Here is a 27,065-nt window from a genome sequence, read left to right on the forward strand (position 1 = left end):
TCATCCCCCAGGGGCTACCTGCCTTGCTGCCACCTCTCATTCCTGCAACCTGCAACTGTGAAATTTGCCCATGGGTAATTGGAGCTGCCTAGCAATTTATGTACCTGTTCTCCCTGCAGCCAACAGCCCAACTCCCTTACCTCAAGGCAGGACAAACCCTGTGGTGCAGTTCACACTCCAGAGCTCCCCTAGGAATGAGGCTGAAGATGGACTTCATCTGACACCGTGCCCAAGCTGGGCTTCTTCCCCTGCACCATCCAGCTCCCCCTCCCCCCAGGATCCTCCTGAGAGTGCTCCCATAAGTCATTCGCTTGCACATGGCACACGTGGCCTCTACCTCTGCTTCTAGGGAAACCAGCCTAAGCCAGGAGCTATGGAAGAGCAAGCCTTACAAGAGAAAGCGGGAGCAGGGACTTGGGGTCCATCTCAACCTCTGCACGCATTGGCTAATTTCACAGTTAGCCTAGCTAGACATGTGGAAGGCTCAACCCTTAAACCAGAGATCACAAATGCTGGCATGTGTACTGGTTTCTGCTCTCGCCGCCCCTGTTCATAGCAGACGTCATGACGTTCATGGCAGCCCATGATCAATCATGGTCCTCGTTAGTTCTGAGTATGGAGACCATCCCAGAATCCTTTCCAGCCCAGCACTTCAGATAACCACTGTGCCTCAGCTGGAGCTGTGATCTGGGCCCTGGAGGGACGTAATTTTGCTTTGCAAAGGTCTGTTTGAGGCTTCTGTTGATAGTGAAACCATTTGAGTAAAACATTTAACCAGAAAAATAGTAATTTATATTTAGAATCATGGACATCTTTTTTGGCCAAAGTCTTGTACCTCCTTCTACCCCCGAGACCCACAGTTTCAGTGCCAGTATCCATTGACCACAGTGAGTGGCTGCTGGTTTACTCTTTCCTGACATGAATGAGAGTCTTGATGACATGTGTTTTGTTCACTCAGAGTGCCTGTGACCTTAAGTAACTCCCATTTATTTCAGCTGGGCCAAAAGGCAAAAGCCATTTGCTTCTGTTTTGCACTTTGTTCCAGTGTAATCAAATAGACAGCGAGAGTCATTTTGTGCCACTGGTTGGGGCCTTGGAGGGTTTCTCTAATGGGTGGCAGGATGAGATGGTCTGAGGTTGGCGGAAATTTGGCCAGGCTTGGCAGCCCCTGGGAGAAGTCCAAATGTCTGGTAGTAGCAGGCTCTAGCTCTTGAGCAAAAGAACAGGCAGAAAGAGCCCACTGTCATCATCAAAATGGCAGTGTTATTATTGTCCACCTGGGCCAAGGAAGTGCACTGCTAGTGGCCCAAGGAAGTGCACTGCTAGTCCCCCCCTACCCCTAAGAGCGCATGCGCACGTGCCCAGGCACACGCCCTCCCCCCGCCCGCGGTGCACAGTTGCCCATGTAATGCTGACAGAACAGCATGGACCATACCTTCCTTCCTGGTAGGCCAAGCTCCCCCTGTGGATGAAGAAGACAGGTAAGCAGAGGCTGCTTTGGAAGAGAAGTTCTGGAAGCACAGAGTTTAGTAGGGCTGATGGCTGGGCATAACCATGTGGCTTGGTTGCTTGGCCGCTCACAGCACCCCTGCCATGTCAGTGGGCCAAGCTGAAATACACCAGTGGGATCTCACGGCTGCAGCAGCAGCCCCATCATTATGGAGCCCATCCTCATGCACTAAGGCAAAATTAGCACATGCTTTGAAATCTCAACCAGAAAATTCTCAATGGCATCCCCAGGATACAGGCTTGAATTACCAAGGAGAGGTGGACTGAAGAAAGTAGTGGCTCATACCTTTTCTCCCTTTGGTCCTATCTTGCCAGGAAGTCCCGGTGGGCCCTACACCATCAAGATAAGAAATGAAAAAGTATATATCAAACCAAGGCAGGACAGGTGGTGAGGGAAGCAGGACTGGGAGGGAGGCTCCTCCAGCAGCTTGGTTCCCTGTGCAGACTCAGGGTTCCAAGGACCCCATGAAGGACCCCCTTGTGCCCTCCAACCCAGGCTCCCTGTCCTCTTCCAGCTTTCTCTGAGCTATGTTTCCAGTGGTGCATTGGTTACAACTACAGAGTCTTCAAGAAATGCTGTTTGCTGAAAACAAGATGCTTTACCACCTCTCTTATCTTTTCAGCTGCTCTCACCAACTTTCCCTGGGACCCTGACAGGGGGGACATTCTGCTTTGTACACAGGAGCAGCCAACTTAGAAATTCCTGTGCTGGATCTATGGGCACCAGGTGCAGGGAAAGCCTTCCTGAAGATGTGAAGAATATGGGCAATGGAGCATTTTTGTCCCATTGTCCAGCCACAGGAGTAGGGCTGACTCCAGCTCAGGGATTCTAGCACCTACTACACTAAAGCTTGGCACATCCACAGCCAGAATGCAGCTACTCTGTGCTCACACGTCTATGAAATGCTCAGTAGGCTAACTGCTTTCCAAATGCCCTAGTACAGCAGAGAGGAAATCCATCAACCCCCACCAGGCCACTACTTCATCCCCAAGATCTGCAGGTGAACACACCTAACACAAAGCCTGTTAGAAATCTGATTCCTGTAAGACTTGTCCAAATACCAAACAGCTCCCTCAGCGGCTCCCACACCTATCACATTAGAATCCCCTGAGGATGTTTTGAAAATCCCCAACACCAAGGCACACCCCAGAGCAATTACATCACAATCTCAAGGAGAGGGGCAGGAGCCTCAGGAATGTTTGAAGTTCCCAGGGAATTCTAATGAACAGATAAGTTTGGGAACCACAGTCTCTGGTTTGGGGGGGGTGGGGAGGAGGGAGAGTTACTTCATTTCCCTTCCTACTCTCCCCCTTCTCTCCCTCCCCTCCCCTCCACCGCACCACTTCTTTCACCCACCCACCTTCCCCTCCTCCCCACTTCTCTCTCTCCCCACTCCTCCTGATCTGGGCATCCTTGTGTGGAAAGAGGGCTTCCTGGGAGGGTGGCCTCACCACCCTCCCTCCCAGCCACCCACCCACCTGGTGACCCACTGGGGACTGCACTGGCCCCACCACCTGGCCCTCAGTGCTGCACGCCTTCACTTCAGAGCTGCGTGGGCCAGCTTGGGCAGATAGCACAAGGTGCAGGGTATACAAGTCCTCGAGGATCAAAGCCCAGGGGGGCATCAGTGCTCCCAGAAAGTGTGACTCAGAGGGGCAGAGGTTCCCCACTCCCCAAAGCCTGGGAGCCCAGGGTGACAGAGAGCCCCAGGACCGTGCACATGCCAGGCAGGATGAATGAATACTGTTCCATTCTCTCATTTCTTATTATCAGGCCATTGTACTCTAGCTCAGAGCTTCTCAAGCTGTGATGTGTAGATAAGGCAGCAGGGGAGTCTTGTTAAAATGCAGATTCAGATAGCAGGGGTGTGTGTATGTAGGGGGAGGGGAGAATGAGATTCTGCATTTTTAACAAGCTCCCAGGTGATGCCAATGTTACTGGTCCACAGATCTCATTTTGCTTGGGAACAGCATTTTACGCTGTGTTCTAAGGCAACGGAGGGGGCTGCAAATCCCCCCCGCCCCAGTTGGGCAGCACAATCTCCGCACGACTCAAAGGGATTGCGTGAGGTTCGAGGTGTACAAGCACGGTTGGACAGCTGCTGGTCTGAAGTCAGTAGAGAATCCCCCTTTCCTTCCCAAGCTCTCTGGTCCTCACGTGTGTGTGCTGAGACCAGAGGAGACTGCCAGACGCGGGAAGATGGAAATTCTCAGCGGAGGTGCCCCTCAGGGGGCCCATCCTGCCTTTCTGCAGACTTCCTAGCCCCTCTGTGGCAGCGTCCAGCTAGTTCTGGGTCCAAAGGCCTGTTTTTATTGCATTTGACAAATATTTATGGAGAGCTTACGACAACCCGTGCCCTGGCGTGGGCTGGGCGCAACATGTGAACAGGATGGGCAATGTCCCTGCTCTCAAGACCAGGGGTGGGCGAACTGTCTCTGTTAAGAGGCAAACAATAAATACTGTAGACTCTGCCTCGGATACAGTATCCCTGTCACAGCCACTTACCTCTGCCCTTGAGGCACAAAGGCAGCCCGAGACAGTCCAACTTTGATTACAAAAACAGGCGGCCGCCAGACCTGTAGGCCACAGTAGGCCAGTCCTTGCCAGAGAGCTTATATTTTACAAAGGGAAGACCAAAGAGACCAGGGACAATAACAAAACCAATAAGAACGCAACAGCGAGATGAGAAAATGATGCAGAGAATTACAACAGGCCATTGGGATGGACAGTGATGGGGGGAAGCCTACTTTAGACTGGGTGGTTGAGGAAGGCGTTTCTAAGGAGCTGGCCTGTAAACTGTTCTGACAAAGGAGCTGGCCGTGGTGAAAATCAGAGGGAAGAACATTCCACACAGCCCGAACCACAAGCACAAAGGCCCTAAGGCTGGAACGAGCTTGGTTGGCATGCTTCAGGACCCAAGAGATGCGCATCGGGTGGGCAATATTGGTGGTCTGAGACGATGCAGGAGATACAGGCAGGGTCCTCTGGGGGGCGGGGGGCTCTGTAACCCAGGGAGACGACTTTGGCTCTTAGTCTCCCGTGATGGGAAGCCATAGGAGGGGGTTACCCAGAAAGGAACGACAGAATTCATAAGGCATGTGGGCAACTGACTGCTGCTTGTACCCTCTTTCCCCACCCCATGGCAGGCCCCAAGGCCCAGGCCAGGGGGTGCTCCTCCTTGATGGACCCCTACTCCCACGCAGGCCAGAGGAGCCACGGCCTGTGAGACAGGGTCTCTGGAGGGTATTCTTGTTTGCCTAGAAAATCCTTTCTCTACCATTGTGCCTATTCCTCACTCTGCCCTTTAGCTTCAGTGGGGAGCAGTGGGCTGCCTGGCTGCAGGATCTGGGGGCCAAATGAAGTTCAGAGTAACAAGTTCCCCATCAGTTCCACTCTCCTGCACCAAATGCAGGCACTTCTCGGGCAACTGGCAAGGGTCAATGGTCACAGAAGGGGCAACCCACTGTCGCCAAGTGTTTGATGATAATTATAGTAACAATTACATCCATCTAGGCAGCAGCTCATTTGGACCCCTCACCACCACCAAAATCCAGTACTGCAGGGGTAATTATTATCCCCGTTGCAGAGATGAGGAAATCAAGGCTGGGAGGCCAGAATTTACCCAGAGCAGAAGAATCAGTGTGCTATCCACGTGGCTCTGGAGCTGGAGGTGAGCTAGAGAAGGAAAAACAGCCCCCATATCACTTTAAAAGGGGCAGCTCTAAGAGACTCTTTCCAGTGGGCTTCACTGCTCTGAAGAGAAGACAGCAGGAGAGGATCTGGTGGAATGCACCAACCTGGGGGCCAGGGGGCCCAGGGGAGCCGAGCGATCCTTGTGCGCATGAGGACTGCGTGGTCTCTAGTTCCAGGATGAGATTCTTCATGTCTGGGGAGAGAAGCTTCAATGCAAAGCAACACATGGTGATAGGTCAGACTTGGGGGACAGAAGAAGGGTCACCACCTGGACACAGTCCTGCTCCCCAGTCCAGTCCTCAAGACTGGTGGTTCCCTGACACCCTAAAGAGTGTCCCAAGAAGACGACCTTCTGGGCCTCCAGTTCCTGTTCTCTCTTGAGACATACCTGGCTTGAATGGATTACAGAGATAGAATAGCCACTTTGGATGGAGTTAGGAAGCTCATTTCAGGGGCCTTTATCCAATGTCTAGGACAGCACTGTCCGACAGAAATAAAATGCAAGCCACCAGTGCAAGCCACATATGTAGTTTTAAATTTTCTGGTAGCCACATAAAAAAGGTAAAAAGAAAGAAGTGAAATTAATTTTAATCATATATTTAACCCAATATGTCCCAAATATTATCACTTTAATATCTATTCAATATTTAAAAATTACTAATGAGACATTTTATTCTTTTTTCACACTAAGTCTTCAAAATCCAGTGTGTATTCCATACGTACAGCACATCTTAACTGGAACTAGCCACATGAAAAGTGTTTAAGTCACAGATGGCTAGTGGCTACTGCATTGGACAGTACAGGTCTTAGAATTTCTGAAAAAATTTGAGAATCCCAAGTCCCTAGAATATCCTGGCCCACTGTCTTCTAGCTCAGCTTCCCAAATCCTGCTCTTTCCTTCTTCCCAAATTCTGTTCCCTCTCACACCTCAGTATGGCTATCGAGGGACCATGTCCTGCGTCCCCTCACAGAAACAGCCTACATTCAATATGGGCTGTGGAAGGGAATTTCATAAATACTTGGGAAGAAAGGGGAAATTCCATATCTGAGCAGCTGAAGGGAGCCTCAAAAGCTCTAAATTCACCTCATTGTTCTCAGGAAGACGGGATGCTCTGTCAAATTCAATTTCCTGCTGAGAAGAATCTCCCTCCATAACTTATTTAAGACAGTGGGAGAACAGCCACACACCAGAAACTGCAAAATGCCCATTCTAGGGTTCAACCTGCTGTGTGAAAGTAATGGGTTGGATCCATCAAGAAGGATCTGGAGGTCGCTCACCTCAAGTGGGGGGACATGAGGGGCTGTGTGGCGGGCACTGGGGAGCCTGCATTTCTGTTCTTTTCACAAGCCCTAAGGTACTCACCAGACCTCGGCCCCCTCTGAAGAATGGTGGTGGGAACAGTGGGGGTGGAGGGGGCGTCAGGAGGCAGCATCCTCTGTGGCCGCCACGCTTCTTCTGATCCAGGCCGGGAAGGGCTGTGCAGAGAAAATTGCTGCTCATTAGTGCCGGGGCCTCTGTCATGCCCACTGAACCCCAGGGAAACTCATGTGGACACCCCAGATTTCTGAATCTGATTTCTAACCCACTAGATATGAGTGCACCTTCTGTTTGCTACTTGATGGAGTCCTCCCCCAGCCTTTGCTGAATGAAGATGGTTAATAAACAAGCAGATGGTATGGACACTGCGACCATAATAAGTTCCATTTCTCCCTCTTCAGGGACTGACTTGTCATTTTGTAGATGTGACAAGGAATGCAAAGTTCAGACTTATAATGCACTTCTAATAGCGGAGGAGAAGGAAGCGTTTGGTAATTATTTAGAAAGTGTGCTCAGAGGGAATTGTCCAGGGAGGGGGCAGCCAGGGCCTGAGGTGGCGTTGATTATAAGAGACCCAGAGCCCTGATTTAAGACATCTATTTGACTCTAAACTGTACACACACAGTTGGTGTCACCCAGGCTCACTAAAGAGTTTACAGTCTAATGACTCAATACAGGGGTGTGAGATGAAAGGAGGGCCCTGGACCCTGATAGCTTCATTGGACATGGGACCTTGCCCTAGTGCAATGTTAGTTTACGCTCAATGTTGAAGTATACCTTACAGAAGGATGCAAATCATGAGTCTACGGCCCAATAGATTTCTGCAAAGTGAACACACCCTTGAAGCCAGCCCCTGGATCAAAACACACAACTCTCCAGCATCCACAAGCCCCATAAGCTCCTGTCCAATCTCTGCGCTCCTCCCTCTTCACCATCCTGACTTCTAACCCCAGAGAATCACTGTATCTATTCTGGAACTTTATATATAGGGAATCAGACAATATGAACTCTTGTGTTTGGCTTCTTTTGCTCAACAAAGCGTTTCTGGGTCATTTGGGCGTTGCTTGTGGTTGTTAATGTGGAATAGAGTTCCATTGCGTGACTAGACCACAATCTACTTATCCATTCCATAGCTGCTGAACACTGGGTTGATAACCACTACATACCCCACCAGAATGGCTAAACTGAAAAGGACAGAAAATAACAAATGTTGGCAAGAACGTGGAACAAACAGAACTCATACACTGGCCAGGGGCAGTGTAAGTTGATTCAACCTCCTTGGAAAACTGCTTGGTATTGTCTCCTGAAGCCTAGTACGGGCATCCCCTACAGCCCAGCAATTTCACTCCTAGGTACTTACCAACAGACAAGTGGGTCTATGTTCACCAAAACACATGTACTAGAATATTCACAGCAGTAATAACTGTAATTGCCACAAGCTGTAACCTTACAGTTTCCAGTTTGGGTCTCATAATGATGATACCCTCACCTCTACCCCTTCGTCAAACCTCTGGCCTCACAGAATATGGGCAGGTCACTTTACCGCATGCCTCTCGGCCATGAACCCAGCAGTTTCAGTCTTATCTCTCAGGGGCCCGTGCTTGCATACTGTTCGCACCCTGGGCTCCAGGACCTGGCTGCGGACCTCAGGCAGCTGGTAGGTGCTCCTCAGGAATGGTGGCCCCGTGCACACCCACACGCTCACTCCCCGATGGAGGAGCACTCCACGAGCCTATGCCAGTGGTCCTCGGCCCTCTCTGACCCAGTGCCTCCTCTTGTAAGAAATATTTTGTGAAGACCCTTTTATGATCCTGAAATGAAATTCATAAATCATACAACATACATACACAATTTAAAAAATCAATACAATCTTGCAGCAGCCAGATGTGGGGGTGGCCTGCCAGGGCCACGGAAGCCGTGAGGACAAAAAGAAAGGGACCGATGCAAACATCACTGAGGAGAAAGCAATGGAGCAGTGGGTCATAGGAGTGCAAGAGGAGGAAGAGTCAAGGGTGGTTTTGAGGTTGCAGGGACCTGGGACCACAGTGATCAGAGTAGGAGATGGAAAAGTCAGAGGAGGCACTGGTTTGTGGGGAAAGCTGTCAAATTTGGTGTTAGACGTTTGTTCATTCGAGCACATGCTTTGCCAGGCACTGGGCCAGGCCGTGGGGGTGGTGGGGAGGTACAGAAAGATGCCTGACTGGTGCTTCAGACCTGCAGTCAGCAAGTCCTTTGGAGCTTGAATGGCTGCCACAGCCCTTCTGCTCTTATCCCACTCGTCCCCTCCACCCCCACCTAGCCTAATCCTGGAGACTCTTACTCATTCATCAAGAACTGTCAGGTGCTGCCTCCACCAGGAAGCTCTCCTTGACTTCCCAGGCCAAGGTTGAAAGTCCTGCCATGTTTTTTTTCTGCGTTTACCCCCATGTTAGTTCTTACCTGTGGGATAAAACAGTTTCCTTGTATCTCCCTCACTACAGTGCTTTCTGGGAGGATGGGAGCCAGTTTTCAATCCCCAGGTTCTAGCACAGTACCTGACATACGCTAGATATTCCACAAATGCTTGCCGAATTCATAATAATAACTAAAAAAAACCCCCAACACTTACCACATCCTTAGGCACCACTGAAGTGCTTCACACATATAAATTCACCTAATCCTCACAGCAACCCTGAGAGTTAATACTATTGTTATCATCACCCCCACTTTACAGATCAGTTAACTGAGGCTGAGAGGTAAAGCAACTTGCCCAAGGTCATACAACTGCCAGGGTTCTTCCTCTTGATCTCCACACTCTTCCACATGCAGGTGGAAATACAGGTCAGGAGCACAGAAGGCGGCAAGTGGCTCCCATAGCAACTACCTGAGATATATAGTATCAAGGGCTTCCAACCAAACGCCATCAGGAGCACACGTATTGTTGCACAAAACTGGCCCTATTGGCTCATCATGAGGGAGGACGCACCCCCAGGGGACTGTGCAGCATCTCGTAAGAGGGTGTTAGAAAGGATTTGTTCTAGGATTGGGGCATTCACTAGGTGATGCTGGGGGAGACTCTTGAGGAAGCAAAGTCTGGCTCCGTTCTGGACTGGATGTGGTCGGGAAGTTAGTCTATGACTACCTTAATTCTTATCTAGAAGAAGAGAAGAGCAGAGGGAGACAGAAGCTGTGGGTGATAAAGCAGAAGCCGTCACTCATATTAGCAAGGACAGAGGGATGGTTGGCCATGTTTGCAGTTGGATGGAGGTCTTGTTTTGTCTGTGTCAGGTACGGTGACACAGTGGCCCTGTTTCTGTCATGGGCTGTAACAGTCGCAGACTGGCCTTTGTCTGATGCTGTCCTACGAAATGATTTTCATCCAACAGAACACCGGGGCCTAGCTGTGAGTGGCAGATCTGTTCCACCTGTCATGGGCTGCTTTCTCTCTCTCAGGGGGTAAAATACGACAGCTTTGTTGTTATAAAACTTGACATCAGTGCCAATCATATTCCTCTTCAAATTCATTCAAGTGTCTTTCCTAGAGTGTTGAGTAAGCTCAGAAGGGCAGCTTCCATGGTGTCCCCCTGCCCTGGGTGCGGGGCGAAGGTGGCAGCCACACACCAGCCCTCCAGAACCCTCTCAACGCCCCACCCCCCGCCCGCCCCAGAGGCATTTTCTCCTTTCCTGCTCTTCGGCCTCAGCAGACGGCTAAGGGCTGAGGTTGCGGTTTTCCGCAAAGTCTTCGCCCGCCAGGAGTACCGGAGGCTGGCACATTCATGTGGCTAATATGCACTCCTCACCATTGATTTTTCCAGACCATATATGCCCTCCCTTCACCCCCACATTCTCTGTGGGCTTCCATGGATGAAAGACCCTGAATCATTTAAAGCAATTCTCTTATTTCTTCTTGGAAACTGGAGAACTCTTTGGTGAACATAAATTATCAGTTGCTTTCCCTGCTGAGGCATCTGCATTGTTCACCTCTCCCCATCCCTCCTCGCCCTTTCCCCCTTGACCTTGACTTCACTTTCAGCAGGTGAAGAGCATCTATTTCTGCCCGCCCCCCAACTCCCTGGAGATGTTTGTTTTTAGCACAGTCTAGTTTATTTACGGCTCATTCCAGCTCAGGATATTTCCACCAGGTGGATGTGTTTGGGAACAGCTTCCCGGCCCTCCCTCCCTGTCAACTAAGCCAGGACTTCACATGTCTATTTTAGTGTCATCCAAGTGGCCTGTGGGTCTCATTCAGGACTAGGCTGCCTCCATGGACTCGTGTCTGAGCCCAGGGTCCAGCTTGGAAAAGCCCCAGCAGGCTCTGTGGTAATGGAAACAACCACGTGGGTAGGAACATGGGGCCTGCAGAAACCCGGGTGCGCCGTGCGGCTCAGGCCCAGGCAGCTGCCTTGGAAATGCCAATTCCCACGGAATTTCAGGACCACTTGCCCTGACTTAAAGACACTGAAGTCATACTGTACATGGCCGCTGCAGCTCCAATTCATGGGTAGAAATAATGTTGGGTCTAATGCAGGCTTGTGGCAAATGTTGGATTTTTGGTTTTGTTTCTGTTTTGTTTGCCGCTTAGATACTGGCTTTGCCCTTTGCACTCAATACCCACTTGACTCTGGGGCACATCCTTGGAAAGTGTGATTCACTCGGACTTACTCCTGGAAATATAGGGACTTGGATCAAAGAGTAGTAGTCTGTGTAAGACTGATGAATCACAGACCTGTACCTCTGAAACAAATAATACATTATATGTTTAAAAAAAAAAAAAAAAAGATAGCAGGAGGGGAAGAATGAAGGGGGCGAATCGGAGGGGGAGACAAACCATGAGAGATTATGGACTCTGAGAAACAAACTGAGGGTTCTAGAGGGGAGGGGGTGGAGGGATGGGTTAGCCTGGTGATAGGTATTAAAGAGGGCACGTTCTGCATGGAGCACTGGGTGTTATACACAAACTATGCATAATGGAACACTACATCAAAAACTAATGATGTAATGTGTGGTGACTAACATAACATAATAAAAAAAAAAGAGTAGTAGTCTGGGTGCAAGTGACCATGTGACCCGGCACGACTCATTGCTGAGACTCGGATTCCTTACCTACACCACAAGGAGCTTGGCCCAAACCATCTCCAAATTCTGTTTTCACACATACGACACCAGGATCACCACTGTGTCCACCTGCATCTCCCACTCATGAGACCAGCCCATCCGTAGGGTATGGAGAGACAGCCTTTCTGTTTCTGCCTCCTGTTTTTGCAGCAAGCAGTAACCCCCACCCCACCCCCTGCCCAATCAAGCAAATGTATCATCAGAAGCCACCAAAGGAAAGAAGTCCCCTAAACCTCCTGCCTTTGCAGGGTGGGAAGATTCTAGGTGCAGCCATATGCTAACTATTCTGCCACTGCTCACAAAGCTGGGGGAGTACCCAACTTCTTACGTCTGCCTCCTCCCGCTTTGGGGCCCTTCCCTGCCTGTTGGAACTTGCACAAGAAGGATGAGAGGAGAGAAGGGGTGAAGGGCACGTGCTTCATGCAGCACGGAGTGTCCTGACCATGAGCTGGATATCTCAGCTGCAGCAAAGTTCTCATGAGAGCTGGCTTCAGTTTGCTTAAGTTTTCCCTGATACACTGATTCCAGAGAAGGCTACACCCTATGCCTTTCCTCCAACCCCCACTCACGTACCCCACACACCTTGTAAAGCAAATTCTGATCCTAAAAGTTGAAGGTATGTGAACGTCTCTGAAAGATCACGGTAGGAATTTGCCACCTGGCAGCTGGGCCCTATGTGGGCATGGGGAGCAGGTGAGGGCACAACCTGCAGAGAATATGATTTGGCAGTTTGGTGGCTACTGTCTCTGGGGCAATAACCACATGACCCAAGCCATCGGCCTGGAGAATAATGGACAGCATCTCGGCCACCCAATACCATGGCTGGCCCCAGACCACAGTACGTGATGTTACTTCAAAGCCAAAGGGGCAGCAGCTGCCAGCCTGCGACCTCAAAGTTAAGGTCACAGGAGGGGCACACACAAGTACACACACACGAGTGTGTATATCAAGGTCCCCACCAACTCCACCGCCAAACCCCTTTATGTGCAATTCCAACACTGGTCGTGAAGTTTAAGACTTAAAGAAGGTTGAAAGCACCCAGAACAAGTCTGCTTCTCAAGCCTTTTTTCCAAAAACCATGCACACATCACATATGCAGGCATACAACACACACACACGCACACACACACACTCACCCGAGCAGCAAGCTGAGGAACAGAGCAGTCCTGAAATGGTGAGCAGGTGAGTGAGGCTGAGTGATAGACCGGTCATTGTGGGCAAGGCCCAAGGAGGGACTGGCCAGGGAACACACGCGGGCGACAGGCTGAGATTTGTCACGCCTCCGAGCACTCCCAGCTGGGCATTTGGGGTGGGAGTCAGCCAATCTCTGCTCTGGTATTGCTTCTGGCCCAGATGCCAGGGGTCCAGAGGCCAGTCCTCAGCTCCCAGGAGCAGGAACAGGTAGGCAGGGCTTTGGCCTCACAAGAGGCTGCACTGGGGGGCAGCTTGGGGGAGGAAGAGTGCCCCTGTCCCAGGGAAGGAGGTGAGGCTGGGATCCCGGAATCCTGATCAGCCCCACCAGCCAAGAGGAAATGGCAGTGTAATCTATCTAAAAGGCTGCTTTTCATTTAGCTCAGAAACTGCCCCTGTCAATACTGTTCTGGCAAGCCTCAAAGTCCACCCCACTGTGATTGTTCTGGGGGAATCTGCCCTCCTCTACTTCAGGGAAGACCTCTGTCACCAGGGTCTTGGCTCGAACCATGTCTGTGCCAAGGTGCCGCCAGCAACCTAAACTTAATTTTTAAAATTATACAAATTTCAAAAAGATATATATATATGTACATATATATATCTTTTTAAAATATATATATTTCCAAACGGCTTGTGGAGCAAACCTTTTTAGATGAAGCCTGCAAGATAACAAAATGGCATATACCAGATACATGTGGAATCTGTCTGATAACTTGATAGGCAAACCCAATGCACAAGCATGCGCACACACACACAAACTTCTAGTAAAAATCATAAGCTACTGCGAGAGTCAGAAGACTTTTTCCGGAAAGGGCCAGATAGTAAATATTTTAGGCTCTGTGGGCTGCGTGGTCTCTGTTACAACATAACTCTACTGTTACGTGAAAGCAACCAAAGACAATAAAGGAACATAGTTGTGTCTACTAAATCTTTATTTACAAAAATAGGAAGCAGGCTGGATTGGGCCCACAGGCTGTAGTTGGCTGACCCCTGAGCTAGGAGCCTTCAGAAGAAAGGAGATTCCTTGTATGCATTCATTCATTTACTGTTTCATTCATTCAGAAACACACATTGAATGCCAATGAATGCAAGACCCAATGACTAGACACAGTGCCTGACCTTGGCATGTGTCATTCAGTGTCGTGGAATGAATATAGGCCCTGGAGTCAGGCAAACCCAGGCTGGAGTTACCCAGGCTGCCACTTACTACTGTATAGCCTTAAGCAAGTTATTCTCTCTCTCTCTGAGTCTCAATTTTCTTTTTTTAAAGATTTTATTTATTTGTTTGAGAGAGAGAGTAAGAGAGAGAGAGAGAGCACAAGTAGGGGGGAAGGGGCAGAGGCAGAGGGAGAAGCAGGCTCCCCACTGAGCAGGGAGCCCGACGTGGGGCTCAATCCCAGGACCCCAGGATCATGACTTGAGCCAAAGGCAGACGCCTAATGGAATGAGCCACCCAGGAGCCCATCAATTTTCTTATCTGTGAAATGGGTAAAGCAAAACCCACCTTGCTAGTTTGTTGTGAGGATTAGAGCTAAGGATTTCAGAGTTCCTGGAATAGAATAGGGGCTCTTTAATTGACATTGTCAGAGAGAACTAGTTTGCACTAAAAAGCAAAAAGAGAAGTGGCTAACAGGGCACTGGGGATGTCTGGAGGGATTTATAGCAGGAAGTGATGGGTACCAGCTGGGGGAGGGATATAAGTGAGAAATCAGGGAAGACAAATCAGGGAAAGCTTCCTGGAAGAGGTGAGCTGAACTTTGAAAGCAGAGAAGATTTGCTGGTACCAAGATGAAAGGAGTAAGGGAGGAAAGGGTTCAGGCTCTGTTCCTTCTCTGGAGCATTTCCCTCTGTTCTCAGAAACACAGAGCCTAAGACATCAAAGAAAGCACGGAGGGCATGGAGTGCTCAGTCCTAAATTCCAGACTGTTGTGGAAATACCAGCGGCATCATTTTCCCAAATTCCCCTGTGCTGGGTCATATTCCCGCAGTGCTTCATTTTTCAAATCCTATTCAAAAACCTTTGGAGATGGAAGTTTTGCCACTTTTTAGCAAGCACTTTTTAGCAAGCCATTTCCTTTTTACTGTTCAACATCAAACTGTTCCTAAAAAGGTTTACACATGTAAACCACTCAGCTGCACTTTGATTATTGTAAAAACAAAGGCAACTGGTCTAGATGGTCCCTGAGGTCCTGTCCCACTCTGCTGGTGTTCGAATCTCTATTTTGGACCTAATGACTCAGGCCCATGAATGTCTCTTTCTGTCTCTTCCATGTTGCTCTCCTTTTGCAATTCTCTTTTCAGTCTCATTCTCTCTGTCTCTATGTCTCTGACTCTGTCTCATTTGCTGCCTTTATGTCTCTGACTCTGTCACATCCTCTGTCTCTGTCTCTCCGAGCACTAAGAGCTAAATCTCCTTGAGTCAAATGCCTAGATGTACGCTCGACTACTGTTAACTGTCCTGCAGCCAAGCATGCCAGCCTGGGATTTGGAATCCTGGTCCCCAGCCCTAGTGTGGCCAGTAACTTGCTGTGTGACCTTGGACAACTCACTTTCCCCTTCTCCACCAGTGAGCCATCCTGTGCCTTCAAGGCAGCTGGCCTGCTGAGTTCCCTCCGGTTCCTTGGCCCAGGCACCAGCTCACCACAGCAGAATGGCCTACAAAATCTAATTCATAACAAAGGTTTCCGGGGCCTTCCTGCAGCTGTCAGCAGGTGTCATATTCACAGTATTTTGTCTTAATTGCAGCTCTGGTATTTATCAAACAGGCCAGAAGTCCACTTCTGGAATGCCGCCTCCCTGGGCGCCGTTCCAGAAGTTCTTGTCCCCCTGCTGCCACATGCAGGCCTGTTCTCCACCATCCTGGGCCAGAGCAGAGTCCTCTGTGCATCTTCCCCCACCCCTGTGTCTCCCACCCCTGCTGCACAGAGAGATCTTGAAGTCTGGATAACTCAGCATCCTCCCCAAGGACCCAGAGTCCCCTGTCTGAGGCAAAAACACCTGCATATTTAAAGGCACAGCCTAGGATTGCACCAGCCTCATGGTACCTCAAGTCTGCTGGCCCATCCCCAAACCTGGGTGGGCAGAGAAGTAGACTGGGCAATATGGGTTCTACCTTCCACTGAAAGAGACTCTTTCCTTGACCAAACTTTGTTCAGGTTCTCAACAAGGCCTTGAACTTGGGTTTCTGTGTCTGTCCTTGCAGAGTTCAGTTTTAGCAAGAATCCAGCGAAGCCCATTTAGAGTGAATCCCTACCCTTGATATCTGACCAAGTTCCTCATTCTCCCTACCCTTTATATCTTAGCACCCTGGCCTGCCTTCAGCAAGAATTCTGTTAACTGGGTTTAGCAAGAATCCCCCTACCCCTGATGTTTCCTCTTAGGAATTTTCCATCCACCGACATCCTCCTCTCAACCAGCTCCTTGGCTATAAAGCTCCACTTTCTTACTGCATTCAGAATTGAGCCCAATCTCTTTCCCCTCTTGAGACCAGCTTGCCACCTGGGGCAACAGTCTTGAACAGAGTCTTCCTTACCATTTCAACAAGTAAACACCTCCAAGAGAGCTCTATAAAACATTCTTCTCTATTTACTGAATACTTCCTATGTGCCAAGTCCTTTCAATGCCACATGGATACAGAAAGGAGTAAGCCCAAGGTCTATCCTCTGGAGGTCAAAGAGTTTTCATCCTATCTGCTAATGGGAACTGATTGGTACAGATTTCCTGGAACACTGTGTTTAGAAGGACTCTGAGGAAAGAGGGTCATGACTTACTGGTGTTGGCCTCCCTGAGATGAGAGGAAGGCATGACACCTGTGCGACATACTTGCAGACCCTGGTTTAGCAAAATCCTCCTCGTGAAACAAGGACCACACTGCACTTGCATGCATCACTGCATTTAATCCTCGAAGCACCACTATCCTCATTTTATAGAGGAGAAGAGGACTCTTGGAGAAGCCGTCACTTGGTCCAGGTCTCACAGACAGTACAGAACTGGAGTCAGAGTTCAAAAGGGATCTTGCACACAGCCCTGGGAGAAGGTGCCTTCCTGTTGGCCAACTTCCTCAGTCCTTGAGGGATGGCTCTCCATGCGGACGTCTCCTGCCCCACCTGCTGTTCTCACTGCCCTCATGGTAGAGCAGGGCGGTTTCCCTCTGACCTGGCCCTACCCTGGCTAGCAGGCTCACTCCACTCCTAACTCCCAGCCACTGACTTTATGTCTAGGACCTCCTCAGAGTTGGGGCTGTGCAGAGAAGGCTAGCACTCCCCCAAATGTGGGCTCCTCCTTCCAGAGGCCAGAGCTGTCCCTGAGAAGTGGCTGCACTTCCCAGCCCCTTGCAGTGTGACTAGCTGGAGGCATGGGACCGTGACCGTGCTTGCCAATGGTTCTGCCTGGGTGCAGAGGACTTAAACCTTAGCGGATGGTGGAGGCACACAGGGAAGGGGCCAGCATCCCTGAATGCCAGCATGGAGGTGAGCTGCTCCCAACCAGGCACACTGGACTGTTAGGTGAGCATAAAATAAATTTTGATTAGATGAAGTCACTACAATGTTGGTGCTTGTTTATTAGAGCAGATAAACATTACCCCAACCTGGCAGTGAGGCGCCAACAATGGGAACTATTCTGTGAGCATTCAATATCCTTCTTTGATTCCCACAGCAACCGTACAAAATAGTAGTATTAACATTCTTATTTTTAGGCAAAGCTCAGAGATTTAGGGATGCACCTACGGTCCTACACAGCCAGCAGGTGGGAGGCCAGGCCTGAATCCAGATGTCTGACATTGGAGACTTCCGGAGATTTGGTTACTTGCACAAAGTGGAGACCTCTCTCCCCCACTACCAGACAGACAGAATGATCAGGGAAGCTCAGGAAAAATGGCAGGTGTCGTCTCGGCCAGCTGGGGTTGGAGAAGTTTACCAACACCCCGTTCCATGCCTTTCTAATCAAACTTTACCATTACTTACAGTTTCCTGGTGTGTAGACTCACATGAATAGACAATCCTAGTTGCTTCCCATCATGGCCACAGAAGGTTCAATCATGTGTGCTCCTGGGCTTTAGTCAAACATCAAGCTTTTCTGTTGAATAGTTTACTCTTCAAAGTGAGCAATGAATCTGCAACTCATTTTGAAATCCATCCAAAAAAAAAAAAAAAATGAAGAAGAAGAAGAAGATGCAGGGACAAAGGGATACGTGATAGAGTACGTATAGCATGTACAATTGTTAATGATAACAATTGCAGAATCTATTTGGTGGGTGTATTTGTTTGCTAAGGCTGCCATAACAAAGTACCAGGGTGGCTTAGCCAACAGAAATTTATTTTTCTTAGTTCTGGAAGCTGTAAGTCCAAGATTAAGATGTTGGGAGGTTTGGTTCCTTTGGAAGCCTCTCTCCTTGGCTTGCAGATGGCCACCTCCTTGTAGCTGTGTCCTCACATGGCCTGTGCTCTGTTTGAGCATCCCTGGTGTCTCTGTGTGTCCAAATCTCCTCTTCTTATAAGGACACCAGTCAGATTGGATTAGGGCCCACCCTTATGGCTTCATTTAACCTTAATTACCTCATTTAAAGGCCCAAGCTCCAAATACAGTCACATTCTGAGGTCCTGGGGGTTAGGGCTTCGACATATGAATCTGGGGGGAGGGGGGCAGGTACACAATCCAGCACAAAATGTGGACATATTGGTGTTTCCTGGACGATTTTTTCCATTCATTTCAATGTTTGAAATTTTTCATTATAAAAAAGAATAAAATACAAAAATTTAAGTAGGAAATGGAGAACCAGAAGATACCTCCCCAAGGGTTAGGACTGGGCCAAAGCTAAGGCACCAGCATTGCCTGGAGAAGCCTGCAGCCACTCATTAGGAGACCTTGAGCAGGAAACTGAATCCCCATGAAGGACATGTTCTCTTCTGCCCCCTCCCCTGCCAATGGGGACACCTTGAGGAGGAAGGTCTGCCCTAGTTAGGTGGATGAAAGAAAATCTTCTCATATTTGGCATTATTTTATAGTAAGACATATATCAAAGGTGACTCCTTTGATTGTGCATAGATTCAAGAGACAACCCAGCCCCTTTTCCTCCCACAAGGGAATTTTTCGACCTTATCTAAAGGAAGGCATCTGGTTTTTTGAGTTCAAGTTCTAATTTGACAAAATGGCATATGGTAAGCAGAGTGGAAGGAGGAGACAATGTTATTAGGAGCCAAGGGAACATCAAGAAACCTCCCCAAGACTGGCTGCGCCTTGGCTCTGAATTTGATTACAGTGTACAGCATGAAGCAGCGAGCACTATTAAATCTTCTGCTACAGCTTGACAGGGAAGGCCAAGTTTGTAGAGTTATTTGGGAGATCTGGCCATAGGTCAGAGACAAAACCCCCCAGCTACATTGGCCCAACGGGTGGATTATTTCCAACACCCACTGACAATGGGGTCCGAGTGGAAAGACCCTGTGTTTCTAGCCACTATGTTTCCACACCTTCATTTTTCCATGGTGACATTCTAGCTCTACTGACACTTGTGATTCAAAACCACGTGGCTCACTTAGCCCTTTTCCTAGAGCACCCCCCATCCCTGCCCCCACTGCCTTCAGTATTTGTTGTCTGAGGGTCCACAGCAAGTGAGGAGGAGGAAAGAGAGTCCCTGGGAGTTCCCTAGCTGCCCCCAGCACAAGCATTTCTACTTATTGGTCTTGCTGAATCACTCAAATCCCCGGATTCCAGAAAGTGGGGGAATCTTAGCTGACCACTTTGGACTCAACTGAGCAATAGAGCTTCTCAAATAAACAAGTTGGGAAGATGAGCTTTAGGCTTTCCACAGCACTGTAACCATGTGTCTCTACCATTCTGGGATCTCAATTCCTATTGCTGCTTTGGGTCTAAAAGACTTTTCAAGACAGAAAAATCCCATCCTGTGTGCTCCAGATAAGAGGTTCTGTTTTGTGTGCATAAGTGGAATTTTGTTTAATTGTTTAGAATAGGTAATACATTCATGTGATTCAAAATTCCAAAAGTCCAAGTAAACATACATGAAAACTCTCCTGCTTCTGTACCAGTTTCAATTATTATTTTTAAGATTTTATTTATTTGTCAGAGAGAGAGAGAGGACAAACGGGGGAGCGACAGGCAGAGGGAGAAGTAGGCTCCCCGCTGAGCAGGAAGCCCGATGCAGGACTTGATCCCAGGACCCCAGGATCATGACCTGAGCCGAAGGCAGACGCTTAACCAACTGAGCCACCTGGGCGTCCCCCATTTCAATTATTTATTATCATTTAGTTTTCTGTGTATTCTTTCAGGAATATTTTATGCATAGACAAGCAGATAGGTAGATATAATATATTCCCCTTCATCCTCAAAGGGTTACTTAAATATATAATTATACATATGCTACTCCTTCTTGGTTTCTTCGTAGTATTTCTAAGAGATTATTCTCTATAACTACAAAGAATGCATCTATATTCCTTTCTTTTTTTTTTAAGATTTTATTTATTTATTTGAGATAGAGAGAGTGAGAGAGAAAGAGCACAAGCTGAGGGGCAGGGGGAGAGGGAGAAGCAGATTCCCCACTGAGCAGGGAGCCTGACATGGGGCTGGATCCCAGGACCCTGAGATCATGACCTGAGCTGAAAGCAGACACTTAACCGACTGAGCCACCCAGGCAACCCTACATTCCTTTCTATGGCTGCATAATATTCCTTCATTTGGAAGACATTTTCCCTGAAGCAGAAAGCAAAAACATTCTTTAAACTACCTTTACATAGCCTGAAAAATTAATGATCAACATACTAAGTAACCTGCACAGAACACTGACTATGTGCTAAGAACTAGCCCACAACGACCTTCAGTATTATTGTTTTCTCCCTTTGACAGATAAGTAAACTGAGGCTCACAGAAGTGCCCAGGTAAGTGACAGATTCATGACTTGAACCAGGATCAGTTGTCTCCTTGTCTTAGTTGCTCTGCTCTCACACAAATTCCAACTACTTGTGCAGCCTGAGACACCACCAGATGATCTACTTCACTACTCACTCATTATTTCATTTGTGTTATTTTAATGTTACAAATAGACTATGGGCTCCTAGAGTTCGTCTTATGAATCTTCTTCAATATAATAGTCCAGTACATAGTAAGAGGTGCCGTAAATATTGGTCCTTCTGTTTATGGGAAGTATATCAAAAATTATATATCTCAAGTAACTGTCATAATTAATTTAGAGACTGAGACAGGTTTAAACACACTCCTACGACTAATAATAATACAGAGAATCTGAATCAATTCAAGTGGATTTTATCGCCCCATTTAGAAAAATAAAATTGAACAAAATGCAAAGTGGAGGTAGATGGTATATGGTCAGAAAATTGAGCATCTTGGGGCGCCTGGGTGCCTCAGTCGTTAAGTGTCTGCCTTCAGCTCAGGTCATGATCTCGGGGTCCTGGGATTGAGCACACATCGGGCTCCCAGCTCCACAGGGAACCTGCTTCTCCCTCTCCCTCTGCTCATGTTCTCTCTCTCTCTCTCTCGCTCGCTCAGTGTCAAATAAATAAATAAAATCTTAAAAACAAAATACAGAAAATTGAGCATCTTGTCAAATCAGCCACCATTTTCTGGCCCTCTATTTGAAAATTTCACACTTAATAATCTTCCTTTTACTGCCTGGGAAGGCCCACACTAACAGGCCTGATGACTTGGCATCCTCTGTCCATTTTGAAGGGGGCAAGACTCATTCCACATAAGGCAGACGCGACATAGATGGAGGGCCCCTTTTCCTGACAGGGATAAATTGGATACAGGAAGTGGCTTGTCTTACCAGCTAGGTTCCGCACAGGATTGCACAATTTCCAGAGGGTGGACACTCTCAGGACTGCAGTGCCCTGCAGGGGTTCCCAGAAAGCTCACCTCTGTCTGGGGAGGGAGGGCGGATTGTGGTTGACTCAGCCCATCGGCAGGCCTTTCTGCTGAGAAGTCAATATGCTAAGACACTGTCCTCAGGTATGAGCCTGTGCTCCCCACGTCTAGCAGGTCTAGTGTCACCCCTTGAGGCAAAACAAGGCCTGAGTGCATACTCTACCAGCTTAGAGCTGGGCCCTCCCATGCTTTCTCCTTTGATTCTCCAATAGCCCCTCAAATTACCTTCCATTGCATCCCTGTTTCCAGGTGAGAAAAACTGGCTCTGACATTCAAGTTTCCCTGGAGCAGGGCTCTGAGCCCAGACTTCCAATTCCAAAGCCATGCCATGCACTGAGATGTCCCCTGCTCAGCCTCTGGCTTTAGATGGGAACTGGGAGTTCTGAAACGGACTCTTCAGCACTATGAGCAATTCTCTCCAGCCTCAATAAAAACAGATGGGATTATAGTAGAAATGAGGCCTCCCAGGAGGGGGCAAGTAGCCTGGGTTCCAACCCTCTTACCACCATTTGGAATAATGGTTGCCACCAGTAAGTGAGCTTAACCATGTTCCAGGTGCAAAGCGCTGTACCTATTAGCTCATTTAATCCTCACTGCCATCTAATAAGGTAAGTACTCCTATAATCCCCGTTTTACAGAAGTGGAAACTGAGGAGTTGAGATATTAAACCAAGACCACTTGGCCAAGATCATTCAGCTAGTGGGTCATGAAGATGTCACTCAAGGCCAGAGCTATCTGAATATGAACCCCATGCCCTTTACGCGCACACCATGGCTTCTCAGGTGCCGGGGCTCACAAGAGAGAGACACGTGCCAAAACCCTTTTGTTGTGTAGGTGTTCATTCCATAAATTAGCAAGCAACTCATTAGCCACAAAGTCAGAGAAAGTCTACAGCTTTAAAATCTGGTCGATCTCTTCATTTTAGAGGAGGAAACGGAGTCTCACAGAGAGCCTATAGCTTGTCCAACACTACACATGTGTCCTAGGAGTTAGTGGCAGGTCCAGAGAAATAACCCGTTTCTTGAATTCTACCTCAGGCCCTTATTACTGTGCTGCAAGTTCTCTCTAAGAACATCAGTAAACAGGCAAGTTACCAGAGCCACTGACTAAACGTGCCCGTACCTCCTTCGGGTTGGACCCAAACAAGAGAACCTTAGCAGCAATCACCATGGCGGCCAGCTCTAAGCCTGCTAGGCAGGCACACTCCTTCAGGGCTCCCCAGCAGAGAAAGTAGAGGCCAGAGCAGTTGACTCAGGTAATTGAAGAAAATTTAAAAGCCTCATTTACCTTCACATACTTTGGGGAATTTGGGGAATTTCTAGGACCCAAACTGTCCAGACAGCCAGCTCAGCCTTCCACTCCTCCCTTTCTATGGGCAGACATGGAGAGTGAAGGAGAGTGCCACCCAAAATGACACCACTCCCTTGGGGCCCTCATGCTCCCTGGACACAGAGGACACTCTTCTTTTCCACTATTAATTTTCCCTACAATGACCTTGCTGACGCAGCTCTAAGAATGATGGACCAGGAGGGGGAAAGGGCTGTTGTTCTTGCTTGGAGACTCCCAAATCCTGAACACTAATCTCAACGGTTCGGAATTTGGTTTCTGAATGACCACAGAGAATTTGGAAGCCTTTTCGGGTCTACTCCATGAGGTCCACCCCAGTATGGATGACCTCAGAAACCGAACCAGTTCTGTTGGGGCACAAAAGGGCAGCCCAGTTCTAACTTTCAATAATGATCCACCCCACAGGAACTTCCCATAGGGGACAAGTTGAAACATTTGAACAAGCCCCCAGGCACAGTAAAGTAAGAAAGCCCCAGACCCATCTAGGTCTCTATGGGTAGGATGGCCATCGTCACCCCATCCCCCACCTCCTGGGTCCCTGAGAAGCCCCATGCTAGGCCTGAGACCACTGGAATTTCCCTCCTGGAGCATGTGTCCCCAGAGAGAACTAGAGCTGTAGCAGGAAAGCTCCCGGGGCTTTCCCCAGACTTCTCAGAAAGATACCAAGAAGGCCAGGTGAGGAGCAGGGCAGGATGAGTGGGGAAAGGAGTGGGCAGGCCTGGGAGGGAAGTAGACTGTCCAACTCACATTCATGTTTCCTTCTTTGCTTTCCTCTCTTTTTTCAGCCCCCAGCTGGATTATGGTGCAAAGCCCTCAGCGGCCATGAGGCCTCTCCTTCAGCTGTTGCCAGCTGCCAACACACGCCTCACGCTTGTGCTTATGTTGGTTGCTGTGGAGACATAAGTGTGGGCTTGAATGGAGCTAAATGCTCCTGGGCTGGGAGATGGAATAGGGCCAGGTGTATTTTTAAAGCCATCTGGGAAAGCCGGTCACCACGAGAATAGTCTTCTTCCCTGGTCAACATGTTCCTGCTTTAGGGACTAGTTCACAAATGCAAAATGGAAAATAGCTGAGCCCCTCTTTTTGTCTTAACTCACTGGATATTTTAAGCAATAAGTTATTGTGTGGGTTGTATTTAAATTTTTGCCTTTAACACAAATGCATCCTAGGGGAAACCATGACCTCTTGGCATGTGTACAGACACTGTGAGGTTCTGGAAATAATGACAGAAATAATGACACATTATACACCAGGCCCTATTTTAAGTACCTTACATTCATAATTAGCCCACTTCATCTTCACAACTCCTCTGTGAGTTAAATCCTGCTTTTAGCCACATTTTACAGAGGGGGAATCTGAGGCACAGAAAGGGCAATTTGTTTGCCCAACATCACAAAGCTAAAGAAAACACAAGGTTTGAACCCTGGCAGCATGACACCAGAGGCCCTACCCCTAACCACCAGAATATTCTGCCTCTACAATGGTTTGGGGGTCAGTAAGTTTTGATTTGGAATTTTGACCCTGGCACTGTGTGACCTCAGCCAAGTGATTGCACCTTCCTGAATGTTACTTTCCTCTTTCGTAAAATGGGGGTACTACTGGCTTGTGAAATTGTTGTGAAGATTAGAAGTCATATATGTAAAGAGCCTAGCAAAGAGAAAGTGCTCAATGCAAGATAGCCATATGAGTATAGCTCTCTTAAAGGATCAATGGTGGACGCAGCTGCTTCCCTGCCCAGATGCCCCAGCAACTGTCAGGCCCTATGGGCTTCTAGCTCCTACCACAAACACCTGTGACTATGCCAGAGGGCTTCACCAGCTGTGAAAGTTGCTTGGGGCAAGCATGTCCCTAGGAGTTGGTGGGTAAATATCCCAGTCCTCTGTCTCCCTGTCTCTCCTGTTCCCCCCAGGAGAACTGAACCCCAGACGCCCACAGCAGCAATCTGCTCATGAGCTCCCTCTATGCTGACTGCCTGCCCTTCCCTATCTCATTTCCCCATGCCCTAGTGGGATCACCGCCTAAATAAACTACTGACACCCAAATCCTCGTCTCAGGGTCTGCTCTAGGAAGGAACCCAAATGAAGACAGTACACATGCCTGTGCCTTTGATTCTGATGCCACAGAAAGAATAGTCATGGGACACTTTCCCCAGTGGAAAGTTAACTATGGAAACTGAATAACAGCCCCCCAAAGAGGTCCAGACCAATCCCTAGAGCCTGTAAATGTTACTTTATATGGCAAAAGGAACTCTGCAGATGGGATGAGATTAAGAAGTTTACGATAGGGAGATCAACTCGGTGGGCCTTAGATGTGATCACAAGTGGCCTTTTAAGAGAGAGGCAGAAGGGGATGCCTGGGTGGCTCAGTTGGGTAAGCATCTGACTCTTAATTTCGGCTCAGGTCATGATCTCAGGGTCGTGAGATCGAGCCCCGAGTCCAGCTCTGTGCTGTGTGTGGAGCCTGCTTAAGATTCTCTCTCTCCCTCTCCCTCTGGCCCTCCCTCTGCTCATGCGCTCTCTCTCTCTCTCTCTCTAAATAAATAAATAAAATCTTTAAAAAAAAAAGAAAGAGAGAGAGAGAGAGGGGCAGAAGAAGACTTGACACAGAAGAAGGCAATATGACCACTGAAGTTAAGATGCTATGCTACTGGTTTTGAAGATGGAGAAAGGGGCCAGGAACCAAAGACTGCAACAAATATAGCTTAAAACTAGAAAAGACAAGATGTTTTGCCGGAAAGCCTATGAAGGAAGCACAGCCTTGCCAACACCTTGAGTTCTGACCTCCAGAACCGTAAGAGAATAAATGTTTAAGGCACTGTCTTTGGGGCGGTTCAGTTCGTTCCAGTGGCCACAGGAAACTAACACAGTGGCTCCGGGGCAAACGTGGGCAGTGATTCTCAAAGTGTGGTCCCTGGACCCGTACGTAGCATCAGCAGCACCTGGGATCTTAGTAGAAAAGCAAACGCCTGGGCCCGACCCCAGAGCTACAGACTCAGAAATTCCAGAGGTGGGGTCCAGTGGTCCGGGTTTCAGCGAGCCCTGCAGGTGATGCTGACGCTGGCTACAGTTTGGTGGTTAACCACAGCTAGCCATTAGACCACCTGGAGAGCTTTAAACACCGTCAATGCCGGAGCACATGCCCCAGAGAATGATTTAATTGGTTTGTTCAGCCTGGTCACTGGGCTTCTGTAGAACATCCCAAGTGATTCTAAGGTCTAGCCAGGGCTGAGAACAAGCGCTATAGTTTGAGAATCGCTGATCTAAAACATTGATGTTCAAACTGAACTCTGCAGAGCTTGGGAATTCTGGAAAAATAACCCAAGGCTTCTAAAGGAGGAGGAGGCAGAGTCCAGGCCAGCAGGGGTTCTGGCCCCAGACTCCAAAAAGTCACATGCCCAGATAGGGCTAGATAGGTACACGTGTTAAGGAAGGTAGACCAGGCGTAAGACAAGAGGGCACAGTGGGGATCTGAGGAGCTGGGACTGAGCAGTCAGCCAGCACTGCATTCCAAACAGTCCTTGTCATATCAGAATATGGCTTGTGGGTCAGGACTGCCAGGTTGTCCCACTTATCAAGAGTCTGTTGTTGTTGTTTTTTTTTTAAAGATTTTATTTATTTATTTGACAGAGAGAGACACAGCGAGAGAGGGAACACAAGCAGGGGGAGTGGGAGAGGGAGAAGCAGGCTTCCCGCTGAGCAGGGAGCCCGAGCGGGGCTCGATCCCAGGACTCTGGGATCATGACCTGAGCCGAAGGCAGATGCTTAACAACTGAGCCACCCAGGCGCCCCTGTTGTTGTTTTTTAAGAGACATCAGAAGCATTTTTTTTTTTTTAATGTTAAATCACTCTATTTTAAATGTTAGCAACTAAGGCAATGAAAAAAATTCCTTTTTTTAAAGCACTACAAACATCTACCACATGAAGTGTGAACATAGCCAAACATGGAGCCTGGCTTTGGTCCTTGGGCTGCTCTGTGAGCTCCATCTGTGTGGCAGATGTCTTTTATTCCCCCCTGGGG

General features: G+C 48.6%; 1 protein-coding gene across 1 annotated transcript in view; it reads right to left on the bottom strand.

The window, feature by feature from the left end:
* The window catches only part of COLQ (collagen like tail subunit of asymmetric acetylcholinesterase), a 56,845-nt gene that overhangs the window by 24,044 nt on the left and 5,736 nt on the right, over nt 1-27,065 (bottom strand). Inside the window, exons 2-5 of the mRNA XM_036092528.2 lie at nt 6,567-6,679; nt 5,308-5,409; nt 1,796-1,840; nt 1,436-1,462 (exon numbers count right to left, since the gene is read on the bottom strand). Of these exons, the coding sequence (XP_035948421.1) occupies nt 1,436-1,462; nt 1,796-1,840; nt 5,308-5,409; nt 6,567-6,679 (287 nt within the window). The remainder of the gene's footprint in view (nt 1-1,435; nt 1,463-1,795; nt 1,841-5,307; nt 5,410-6,566; nt 6,680-27,065) is intronic.

This window comes from Halichoerus grypus, chromosome 1 (assembly GCF_964656455.1).
Source record: "Halichoerus grypus chromosome 1, mHalGry1.hap1.1, whole genome shotgun sequence".
NCBI lineage: Eukaryota > Metazoa > Chordata > Mammalia > Carnivora > Phocidae > Halichoerus > Halichoerus grypus.